The sequence below is a fragment of the Haemorhous mexicanus genome, chromosome 2, assembly GCF_027477595.1.
Source record: "Haemorhous mexicanus isolate bHaeMex1 chromosome 2, bHaeMex1.pri, whole genome shotgun sequence".
Taxonomy (NCBI): Eukaryota; Metazoa; Chordata; class Aves; order Passeriformes; family Fringillidae; genus Haemorhous; species Haemorhous mexicanus.
Window position 1 is genome coordinate 18,997,433 of NC_082342.1, and position 12,268 is coordinate 19,009,700.

General features: G+C 41.0%; 1 protein-coding gene across 2 annotated transcripts in view; it reads right to left on the bottom strand.

Moving 5' to 3' along the window:
• Positions 1 to 12,268, bottom strand: part of MYH15 (myosin heavy chain 15) — a 42,543-nt gene that overhangs the window by 12,072 nt on the left and 18,203 nt on the right. For both annotated transcript variants that reach the window (XM_059837323.1, XM_059837314.1), the window contains exons 19-32: positions 11,568 to 11,635; positions 10,070 to 10,157; positions 9,730 to 9,847; positions 9,379 to 9,502; positions 8,571 to 8,707; positions 7,939 to 8,194; positions 7,237 to 7,479; positions 6,451 to 6,627; positions 5,789 to 5,934; positions 5,116 to 5,206; positions 3,757 to 4,146; positions 2,638 to 2,764; positions 1,391 to 1,509; positions 717 to 913 (exon numbers count right to left, since the gene is read on the bottom strand). In XM_059837323.1, the coding sequence (XP_059693306.1) occupies positions 717 to 913; positions 1,391 to 1,509; positions 2,638 to 2,764; positions 3,757 to 4,146; positions 5,116 to 5,206; positions 5,789 to 5,934; positions 6,451 to 6,627; positions 7,237 to 7,479; positions 7,939 to 8,194; positions 8,571 to 8,707; positions 9,379 to 9,502; positions 9,730 to 9,847; positions 10,070 to 10,157; positions 11,568 to 11,635 (2,281 nt within the window). The remainder of the gene's footprint in view (positions 1 to 716; positions 914 to 1,390; positions 1,510 to 2,637; positions 2,765 to 3,756; positions 4,147 to 5,115; positions 5,207 to 5,788; positions 5,935 to 6,450; positions 6,628 to 7,236; positions 7,480 to 7,938; positions 8,195 to 8,570; positions 8,708 to 9,378; positions 9,503 to 9,729; positions 9,848 to 10,069; positions 10,158 to 11,567; positions 11,636 to 12,268) is intronic.

Here is a 12,268-nt window from a genome sequence, read left to right on the forward strand (position 1 = left end):
GGCTGGTTGTAAATTTTTTATGAGCCCTGCTCTAAATGGCAGTGTGATTTTCCTCCAATTAAGAGATATGAGACAACCACCAGTTAGGAGGCTGGTCATGCCCTGGGCTTTTGTTCATAGGCTATTTAGACTGGGAAAACAGTGAGTCCTGGCAAGAAGAGGTGCTGGAAAGAAACGACGGCTTAGAAAGAGGATCGTAGAGATACTACGTTAATAAAATATGCTGAAAGTGTGGTAAGATCCTGCAGATCGGATATGTGCAGAGGTAGAAGTTGGAGATATTCAGAGACATTGCCCAGCAACCTGAGCCTGGTAACTGGGAGCAGCTGTACAGTGTGAACCAACATGACTTTCTGCCCTACTTTTCCAGGGCAGCCGTCATCTCCCAGCGGGAAAGGGAAGTCAAGACCAAGGAAACATAGTACTGGGCTGGGGCAAAGTAAGAGAGTGTGATGTAACTAAGTAGGACTATCTAATTTTGTTGGCTCTCAAATAAACCCCTGTATCCACAGCCACTGCTCCAGAGACAAGAACTCAGCAGAAATATTGACCTGCCCAAGCAATAAGAAGAACAGAAGGACAGCCCCAAATTACAGCATTGAGTCAGAAGGACTTTCCAACTAGGAAATTTTCCAACCCTATTTCCTTAGCACACAATAAGACCTGGTGAGCACAGTTCTGCCAGTCAAGGACACACTAAAGCCCTCATAACTCACTTGGCATCTTCCAGCTCCTCAGTTCTCTGAATGGCATCAGTCTCATACTTTGTTCTCCACTGTGCCACCTCTGCATTTCCCTTGGAGAGAGCCCGCTGCAGCTCTGCCTTGGCTTCCTGCTCCTCCTCATACTGCTCCCGCAAGAGATCACAGTCATGCCTGGCTGCTTGCAGGGCATGAGCCAGGGCATTTTTGGACTGCAGGGATAGAAAGGCCACAACATTTCAAGGTTACCTACAGCAAAACCAAAACAAACAGCCCCTAGAAATTCAAATGGAAGCTTAAGCTTCTTTTTTTCCTTTTTGCCTCTGTCTTTGACAGTCCAGGTCAAGTAAGGTGAAAATTGTTTGAAGTCATCCCTAACTGGTGATATGAGGAGGAAGCTATCATGACTGAGGATAATTTAACAACTTTGGAGAAACAACCCAAACTTTTAAGATGTAAGATCTGAGATTTTGGCTGTCCTGCTAGGTAAGTTTCATTTAGCATTTATGTATGCCAATGATTTTCCCAAACTCTTCTCTTGTGACTTGCCTCAGTCAGGTGCAGGAACTTGGATCAGTACAATTAGTAGGAATCATTGTCACGCCTATGCCTCATTTCAGCTTTTATCTACACTACATGAATATGAACACTTTTTGCCATTCCATTTCAAGGAATGGGACGCAGATTACCTTGGTTTCCTCTTCTAGCTGTCTCTTAAGTTCTTCAATCTGTTGTGTAAAGGATGTTTTACCCCGGGACAGCTGACTTATCAGTGACTCCTTCTCTTCGAGTTGTCTAGTAAACTCACCTGCCACAAGATTTGAAAAATAAGCAAACAAACAAAAAAAGAGCAAGATGATGAAAATTACAAAGTTGCAGTCAAAAATCGTAGTTCTGCCTGTCCAATTCTGCTGAGGAAAAGAACTCACAGTGATTGTGATTGACCTGTTGTGAAGCTTCTTCCAAAGTTGTAACCATCAGATAATTCACCAGGATAGCTTTTCTCAGATTTTTTTTTTCCCCTTTTTTTTGGGGTTGGTTTAATGACTTGAGTTTTCTTGTTTGGTCAGTTGGGTTTTTTTGTACTGTCAATAGCTTGATTCAGTAATTTTAATTCAGTTTGTGGATCAGACTAGACTGATGCTTACTTTCACGGGCAGTGGTAGCTGGTTTTACTTTTTTTCACTGTTTTATATTGCTTTTCCACAGACTTCTTTTCAGAGGGCTGCAAAGCACCCTGAGAACCTCACAAAGACCAGTATACAGAACAGATGAATACATAAGGAAAACTTTATTTGGCACAGGAAGTGTGTCACTGCAGGGCAAAAACCACAGTCTTACAGGAGACACAGAGGTTACAACCAATAGTAAATGAAAAATATGTCTTTGAAAATACCCAGAACAGTGGTATCTGATGAGAATGCAGAAATTAAATAATACTGCTCTGGCCAGAAATGTAGCAAGAAGTTAGAGGATATGTGGTATTTAGATGATATGTGAACATTTTCTAGGGTGCAATGCTCAAGGTCAGGCTGAGGAAGATGGGATTCACACAGGCCTAACTCCTTTTTCCCTCCAGTATTTCTAGATGCACATATCCTTGTTCCTAAAACAATAGGAACCTAGGCAGCCTGGCACATCCTGGGTTCCGAGCTGGCACATCCATTTTGGCTCATGAGATTGTATCACTGTATGCTGATAAATGTGAGTACAGATTTGTTTTAAAAGCCAGTCCAAGGCAAGGTGTCCCTACCAAGGTTATAAGAATACTGAGCATAGAAATGTCAAAAGACACAAAGCTACTGCTCCACTCAGCAATCCCAAGCCTGCCACCTTCAGAGCAGCTGCCGCTGCAAAACACATCTCACTGATGCAGTGCAGAGGTGCCCTGATAAATTCCTGGGAAACACTCTATCTGGGCAGAACATGCACATACCATTCTCACTCTGGAGTTTAGTCTTTTGAGTAGTGAGGTCATTCATGAGGCGAGTCATTTCCTCCAGTTTTGTTTTTGTCTCGTTGAGATGATCTTCATAAGTGCGACAAAGCTTCTCTGCATTGGCCTAATGGGAATCAGGAGAAAAGACAAAGAAAGTTGTAGCCTCCAGGCAATCATTTGGGAGCTCTAGCCTTCAAAATGTATCATTTTTTCTGTGTTTGTCTTTCAGAGGAATGGCAGATAGCAAAGAAACAAATATCACAGTAGCAGGGAGGAGCAGCCCCATGTCTATGATCCCAGGACATGGGACTACCCATCAGATCACCTTCCCCACTTGTTTTCCCTGAACTGTGTTCTGGATGTAAGCAACAGTGTAAAAAGGCTCTGCAAGAACTTCAGCAGCAGCGACATGCCTATGAAGTTCAGGCATAGCCACTTCATAATTGCTAGATGGGAAAATCACCTCCAATGAAAATTGCTCTACTGATTCTGCTTTAATTACCATTTATCATAAATTGGGTTTGATGACAGCTTTCTAACTCTGAAAATACTGACATTTCTTTTCCTCACTTGCACTGAAAGAAATCTATTTTGAGTGCTCTGAAAGCTTCTGAGATTATCTACTCAGGAAACAAAATCCACAATTCTGCTGTAGGAAGTGAAAATGCATTGTGTGATCATGAAAGCCTTTGCTTTGCGCTCCGTGCTAACATGGATCAAAACTGTGAACCAAGGGCAGGATCTGAAAGGACTCTGCTTAGGGTGAGAGATATCCTGACGTGGATGGCATCACTCCAGTTGTCACCAGCCTGGAGGAGCCTAATTTGGCATGTTTTTGTGCCCTGAGATGCATGGATGAACAATATGCCCATCCCTGAGATGCATGGATGAACAATATGCCCAGGACTGAGGGTGCACTGTGTGTTTAAGACAGGCCATCTTAATTGCTGTCCCATCTATAGGGAAGAAGGGTTGTACCACCAGCTGGGTGAAGGAGACATGATGCAAGACACCACCTTCTAAAGAATTTCAGCCATAGCAGATGTCCTGGGAAACCTTCAGACCAGCCTTAGCTACCCGTAACTTTGGGGCTTTGGGAAGCCTCAGGACACTTACTTTTCCCTTGACCATCTGCTCCATGTTGGATGACAGATCATCCACTTCCATCTTCAGCTCGCTTTTCTCCTTCTCCAGTTTCTGCTTGACCCTCTGCAGGTTGTCCAGCTGCTCCCCCATCTCGGCCACACTGTCTGCGTGCTTCTTCCTCAGCGTGGCGGCCGTGGCCTCGTAGTGCAGCGTGGCCTCCTCCAGGTCCCGCCGCAGCTTCAGGAACTCCGCCTCACGCTTCTTGTTCATCTCCAGCTGGGCAGCTGTGGCTCCCCCAGCCTCCTCAAGCCGCTCACTCAGTTCCTCCAGCTCTCGGGCCAAGTCTGATCTCTGCTTTTCCACCTTGGCTCGAGCTGCTCTTTCTGCTTCCAGCTCCTCTTCTAGTTCTTCTATACGAGCCTGTCAGAGAAACATGAACACTTTTGGGTCAGTGCTATTCCCATCAGAGGGCTATGAGGCACCTTACAAACTGTTAAACCCTCTGCCAGCCCACATTTTACCTCACTGCAGAAGCTCAGCAGTTAATGGACTTGGCCTTTTGTGCCAGTAAATCAGATCCTGAGCTACAGTAATGATGGTGAGTCACATCTTGCTTGCAGTAGATTGTGCTGCAAGTTCTAATTCAAGACATATAGTTCCACTGCATTGACCTTATGTTCACAGGTTTGACATTCAGCTGAAATACATGTGAGGAGTCACATGCTAGTAGGAGTAACAGCAACAAATTCTCATTTTAAGACTTCCATGACTGGAGTAATTTCTCTCTAGGAGTGTTAAGACAGGGTTTCAATAAAGCAATGTGTAGAACTGCCTGGATAACGAATATTCATTGGAAGCAGTCTTTTTTATTATAAGATTATTTTCACCAATCTGCGCTTTACATCCAAGTTATACAAATATCCTTTATTAACAAAAAAAGGTGGAGCTGTTGTTTTTGGGTCCAGACATTGTGTTTGGACTGTGCTGAATTTTCATTGGCCTTTTAATTTCTGTAGAAAATTTCCTGTGTGTTTTGACCTTTTTCTCTAAATTTCAAATCCATTCTTATCACTGCTGAACTCCTCTCCAGTAATTACCCTCACCTCCATGGTTTGGAACAATATTACTTGCTTAAAACAAAACACCAGAGCCTTTCTGCCTTGCCTGAAACCACTATCGTCCTGTGGGCATCTGTCCTGCTACTGGGAGGAAACATTATAGAGCAAACATCCTGAGGGAAAAAAGGGATCTGTCTAGGAAGCTATGGAGATGTACCACTTTGTGTCTCAAAGAGGAGCTGCAGCTAGCCGTGAAAAGTTTCTGCAAGATCTTTCAGTGAGGCACAAAGAGAAACTTGTCCTAAGATATACAATAAAAAAGTGAGCTGACCTGAAGCTCCTTTATCTTCTTCTGCAGCTGCATCACTATAGCTTGTTCATCTTCTATCTTGGAATTCAGCTGGCTCATTTCAAATTCTTTCCTGGCACAGAAAGGAAAATCCTACTGTGGCAATTTGCCTTGAAGCCTCAAGTTAGGATTTTTAAATTTTTAAAGAGTTGTTCAATAAAACTTCTAACGTGTCTAAAAATGAAAACAATTCTCATGTATTGCAATTTGCATGAAAACACATTTTCCTCTGAGCAGCAGTTTCCAAGCCAAGCCTCTGCATGCATTTGTGCAATTATATTTCTGGTTCTTTGTGTCATACAAAAGCAATGCTATTTTCAGACTCAATGGAAAAACATATTTAACAGTCAGGTCTCCTAACAATACTACCACCGTTAGTTAGGATGAACAACTTTATAGAATTTCTTCAGCTTTCTCCTCTAAGCAATGAAAAACATTAATAAGTTTCTGGGTTGCTTTTTTTAATGTAGGAAAGTTTAATGAATTCTAATGTTTCAGGTGTCATGTATACAAGAGTTATTTTGCCTCCCTCCTTGGCGACACATTTTCATAATAGAATTTTCTTTCAGCTACCAGCAGAATGACACACCTGAAGGCTCTTAAATGACACTATAACTGTGCTGCTTTATTTGGTACAACATAATCAACTTCTTACTTTTTCAGCTTTTCTTCCATCTGCAGTTTATCATTTTCCAAGTCCATGACGCTCTCTTGGGTCAGCTTCAAGTCCCCTTCCAGTTTGCGTTTTGCCCTTTCTAGATCCATCCTCACTTTCTTCTCTTGTTCCAGTGATCCCTCAAGCTTTAGAAGCAAATTCACTTAATAAATATATTGAACACAGATTGTTTACAACAGTCAGACATAGGCTATGCCCAGTTCTAGTGAGCTAGTGCTGAGTTCTAGTGAGCTGTGAAGCAGAAGCACTTAAGCACAAGCATTCTAGTTTACAGATTTTGTTTTCTAGCAGCCAGTGGGCATATGGGGCTAAAGAAATAGAACAAAAGGGTTAGTCCATGCTTTACATTTGTGCAAGCATTACAGGTCTCTTAATGGCAAAGTTCTGTTTGACTTCATGCCAATTACTCTGCAAGTGCAAGTTTGGAGGATTTTCCCTTGTCATTGCAATCCTTTGAAAGGCTGAACACAGATCAGTTTTGGTGGTGTTCCTGTAATTATACCTTTTACAGACAGTACAAGGAGTACATTTCTAAAAGGAGAGGAATATATTTCAGTTTTGCAACCTTTCAGCTCATGAAAGGTCCACTGTAAGTGATGGTCAAACAAGGCTTGTGAAACATATAGGAAGAGCCAGCTTACGTCATCCACTTGCTGTTCCAGTTTCACTTTAGCTTTGCTCAGTGTGTTGACCTTGTCCTCTTCTGCTTGTAGGTCATCTAGAACTTGCTGATGAGATTCCTGCAAGGACTTTTTCTCCTTAGTAAGTTTGCTGATATTCTCATCAAGTGTTGCCATTTCTTCTGTCAGATTTTTGACCTGGGTGAGAAAGGAAGGTGTGTTTGTTAGACTTTGAAGGAAGGGATTAAATTTCTGTCTGGTCTGAATAGTCTCAAATGACTACCTGGTCTGAACTTGTAAGCAGGAAAACAAGAGAAAGAAGGGGATCTCTCCCCTCCCAGCACCTCATGGCTTTTTGAGTTAAATTGCCATCGTGGGAGTAATGTCTGCCAGTTTTTGGTGTGGGGGTAGTACATTATTTCAAACATACTAAATTCTTTTTAGAGTCACTCCTGTTGATGGACTCCAGCTTCTGAATCTCTCTGGGAAGAGTAGGAGATGAGCATTTTACATTTACAGATTAAGGAGGAGATCATAGTTACAGCAGAATATTGTTTACTTAAAAATGCCACAAATAGGTATAATTCTTTAGCTGAAGTGCAGTAAGACTCACTTCAAAAAAAAAAAAAAAAAGGAAACTTAGGCTCAAAGGTAATGATTTTCACCTGACAAATTACTGTATCTACTGATCCTTCACTGTGGCCTGTGTAACAAACAGTGTAAAACCATCAGAAGACCCATAGCACTTCTCACAAAGGTAATCCGTGCCCAGCCTCTTTTCAATACATGGTGAAGTTCTGAATGTACCTTGTTTTCAGTAGCATGTTTCTCTTTCTCTACTTTTGCAAGTGTTATTTCGAGGTCATCAATATCCTTCTTGAGCTCAGAGCACTCATCTTCTAGTTTCCTCTTCTTAGAAGTCAGCTCAGAATTCATCTCTTCCTCGTCCTCGACCCTCTCTGTCAGTTCTTTGACTTTGGCTTCCAGCTGAATCTTGGATTTAATCAACAAGTCGCAACGTTCCTCAGCATCTGCCAGAGTGTCTTGCTCCTGGTGTGGCACAAGGAAGAGGATAGCAATGACTGACCTTTTTTCTCCCTCACTTGTCCCCTAGCCTGTAACTGGTCAGGGAGCCTGATACAAAGCAACAAAGTAGTGCAAGGAAAATTTTCTCCTCCCGATTTCAGAAGACAAGTAATTAACAGGGCAGGATGAGATAGTGGTGAGCATGACTAGTCACATAGGAGACTACTTGCATTTGTTACTGCTGTGGACAGTACCTTGAACAGAATCTGTTAACATTTGTATTGTTAGCCCACCTGGGCTAACGTAAGAACTATATGCTGAAACATATGCTAAAACATAAGAACTTCCATCCGCCCTGAATTTTGGAAAGGCTCTGACAGTATCAACAGCTTATTTTTATTAAATTCTACTAACACTCTAGTCTGTAAACCTTTGAGTTTCAAAGAATGACTAATAAGTATATAAGTCTATATGTCTACTCACAGCTTGGAGCTGGAGAAGCAAATCATTTTTTTCCTGAACTAAAGAGACTTGCTTTTCCTCAAGTTCCTTTCTCCGGGCTTCAGATTTTTCCAGGGCCTCCTTCAGTTTCAAGAATTCTTCCTTCATATTGGCCATCTCCTTTTCAGTTTCTGCAGTCTTCAGGAGAGGCTTGATCTTAAAGAAAAGCTTCATCCAAGGCCAGTTCTTGACAGCCATAAAAGCACGGATGTTCCACTGAATTACAAGAAGGGCATCCCTGATTTAAGAGAAAACAAAAAACTCCCTAAATCTTAGCCTGAATTGAAAAAGTGAGGGGTTTTGTTTTCATTCTCAGTCGGTTTCATAGGTTTTTTCCTGAGCAATATTAGGAACCTCTACTAATTTCCGAGAAATGCAAGAAACTTCCTCCAGATTGCTTTATTTTCAGAGACAGAAAAAATTTCCAAATCTCATTTTCACCAAAGCTGCAGGAAATTTATATACAGTTGCTATTATTTTTATCACACATACAATTAAAGCTTTTAATTTAGGGTTATCTATAGCCTTAGGGACTGTAATTAATATCTCTATTCAACTTGTAATTAAATGGTAATTACTATTATCTGCTAAGATTTAAGGGAGTGCCTTCATACCTGCGCTCCACTATCTTCTGAAACTCAATCCTCATCAATCTGCCGCGCGCTCTTGCCTGGATCATCGTTAAGATTTTTGCAAGTCTCTCATCCCTCATTTCTTCTAGATGGCCCAAGAGACCAGCCTTGAAGAACACCTGGTGCATGCACAGATGTCAGTTCACCACAAAGAAGGATTTATATCAGAGCTACATTTCAGCTACCTTGATGAAATGATTCACCCTGTATTCTTATTGACACATTATAACCTAGGCGAGTATAGAGGGCCAAATACTGCTTGCGTAAGGGACTTCACTGTACAGTTCCAGAGTTCTTTTAAAACTGGGTTTTATCTCCCCAGTTTTAAATAGGCCAAACCACTTTATCGCCACAATACATTTGTAGGTCAACTGAACCACAACTCCTGACTCCCATAAATCCCTGCTAATGGGATCATGTGAGAGTTCCACACGGCCTCATTTCAAAAGATGCTGCTGATCTCATGATCCATCTATGTTTGAACATACCTATATTATACTAAATAAGCTATTGTTTTACTGGGGGGCATGGACCATCAGCTGGTACTGTGTCTGCTTGAAGAGTTTCTCTAATAAAAGCTCTGTGGGAGCCAGAGAGCTGAATTTCCTCTAGCACAGCTTAGAATTTACTATCACTTTGCTGCTATTTTGCTGCTATTTTGCTGGTTTCTTCTATTATTAAATCTCCATTAAACACCAGCACCAGAAATTGCAGTGTTCTATTCTGCAAATTAAATATCAGATCTATCACTTTTCCTGTTACATAAGCAATGATAGTCTTTTCCAGTTACCTTGGTGTGCCCAAAACGATATTGGGTATGGTCAACATCTAAAGATGCCATCAGTTTTTCAGCAGCTTTTCTGCTATCCACAAACTTATCCTCTGGGATTGCTCCTGGATTCAGGATGCGGTACCTGTTAATAAGAAACGAAAAATGTGTAAAATTGGCTTAGATTACGCTTTAGGTTTTTTTCCCTCTTCCCCCAAAAACTTTAAAAAACCAAACCAAAACACTCAGGGTAATTTCCTGCTTTGTACCTACACAGACACAAGGAAGAGCAGAATTCTGCCATCCAAGTCAGGCAAACTGAATGGAAGGTAAACTTGAATGGAACAGGAGAAAATCATAGCTCTGCATTACCTTTGTTTGAAGTCAGCATACAGCACCCTGTTTGGGAAACCCTTCCGGCAAATGCGGATGCCTTCCAGGACACCATTACAGCGGAGCTGATGCAAAACAAGGAATGCATCCATTTCGCCTGCAGGAGGAAAACAAGGCTAAATTAAAAGGAGTTTCTCCACAGGGCTTCATCTTCATTTCCCCAAGGAAAATGTGAGATGTCATCTCCTAAGAGAACAGCATGATTGGATAAGATAAAAAGCACAGACAGTATTTAAGTACAATCTGGTGACTCAGAAGTAAGTAATAAAATGACAGAGTGAAATATTCTAAAATGTTAAGACTATTGTCTTTTTCATACCTGGAGTTTTTGATTCATTTGGGATAATGCATCGTACAAAGTGAGGGGCTGTAGATTTTAGGTTAGTCATCAGCTTATTTAAATTTTCCTAGAACAGACACATTAAAAACATGATTAGCTTTAGTGGTTTAGTGGAATTCCAATCACTGTTTGTTTGGTTTGCTGGTTGTTAATTTAAGAAGATAATTTTTCTAAAAATTCTCTGACAAAATGATAAGCTTACCAAAATTATTAGAGAGAAATGTGTTCAAATAAACCAAAGTATGATTTAACATTATTATAGGGTTCCACATCAGTTTTAGCAAAGAAGATATGTATTTTACTTACAACCTCAGAAATTCAAAACCCCAGATGAACAGCAAGCAAGACTCAGCATCATTTGGTGGAGCATTTTGGTAAAGCCAGCTGCATCTTTGCCTAGTCACTTCCCTGCTCAATGGGAAGAGCTCACATTTTCCACCTGTTCCTCATAAAAGCTGGGTTTTTGTCTCCTGGCCAAACATTTTCCCTTTATTGGTCTTAATCAGACATGTCCCAGGCATGGGACCAACTAGCTCAGGAGAAGCCAGCCATTCAGTGATCACCACGCTCTGGGGAAAGTGTTTTGTTCAGTAGGTAGAAAATGGAGACCATGGGAGGTGGAATGCAATGCCATCAGCACAACTGTGCAAACTGCAGATTCCTCATACGCTAGTCAGGACAACAAACAATCTGAGCTGGGTACTAACAGCAGCTTGTGTGCTGGAAAGTGGGCTTCTATCTGTACTGGGCTTATTAATTATTGTCTGAGTGCCCCTTCAGCCACCTTCACACCTCAACAGCTGGTAAGATACAGATCTCTGTTTCCTGTGATTTCCCTTCATGGGGAGTATCTCCAAACAAGATAAAATGGCATGATTAGTGGGTAACTACATCTTTCCCAACCTGAGGTTTACCTGCATTACGTCTTCCTCAATGTTACCCATAGAAATGGTAGTAATGGTAAAAAAAGGTAAATAGCCCTGTTTTCCCCTCAGCCACGATTCCTAATGATAGCTTCCACCAGGAGCACATGCCAGTCACAGAAGAAGGGAATAGCTGAGAAAACAAAAGGCTTTATGCCTCTTCATTCAACATCTTTTGTTTTGCATGTCTACTCTAACCCTAGGATCCAATTACAAGCAGTAATCAGATAGCGACTAGCAAATTACTTGTAATCAGTTCCTGTTCCAGAGACAAGCATGAAGCTGTAAGCAACAAAATAAGTGTTATAGGTTGTTGGCTCCATTTTGTGAAACTTTTTTGAACACAGTAAAAAGAACAATGTCCTGACTGCTACAAGATGATGAAATGGATCAGCCCCTGGCATGCAGTTTTAATAACAGTGTATTTCCTTAGCCAAGGTAAATAACCCTGTCCACAAGTCAAATTTCAATCTTGGATTTCATTTTTTTCCTGTTCATTACAGCCCTTAACATTCTTCTTCAATGCATTGTCTTAACTCAAAGAGGTAGCAAACCTTGTGCAATGAGGACACTGTTTGGAACGAAGCACCTTTCTTGCGTTTCTTTTCTCCACCCTGGTCCCCTAAGAAGGAAAAAAGAAGCATAAATCAATCCATGTCTCAGTAAGGGGTGCAGGCAGAGTGTGGAAAGCAGACCATTTTAATAGTGCTGCTCTATTTGACTAAAAGGCTGTGATTGCTCAAATTTTATAGAAGACATTCTGAAAATCATGCATGATACATCACACATTTGCAACTCTCTGTCCATAGTTAGGAATTTTGTCAAAGACCACTGTAAACTTTCTGGATTGCATTTGTGTTTCAGATCTATGCTGCATCATTTCTTATGCAGAAAAGCCCATAAATATGAATTTGGCAGAAAAAAACTTTTAACAAAAGTAAGTTAAAAGCTCCATAGGGTGAGATGATGTAGAAAAAGAAAAACTTAAAGAAAAATAATCTTACAGAAAATTTCTACTGCACATTGTACTGTATAGAAACAGATTCTCTGCTATGCAGACACTGAACTTGTGCAAGTAAGATTTGTCTAGAATAGAGGGAAACAAATATTTATAATTTTAGATATAGTAACTTTGCATCCCCTGAATTTTGCTTAAAGCTTTGGAGTCAGAATCACTCAGATCCTCCCAAGGAATGCTAGTTTCTGACAAGACCTTCACAAAGTTTCACAGGTTCATGACAGGACCCAAAAATGT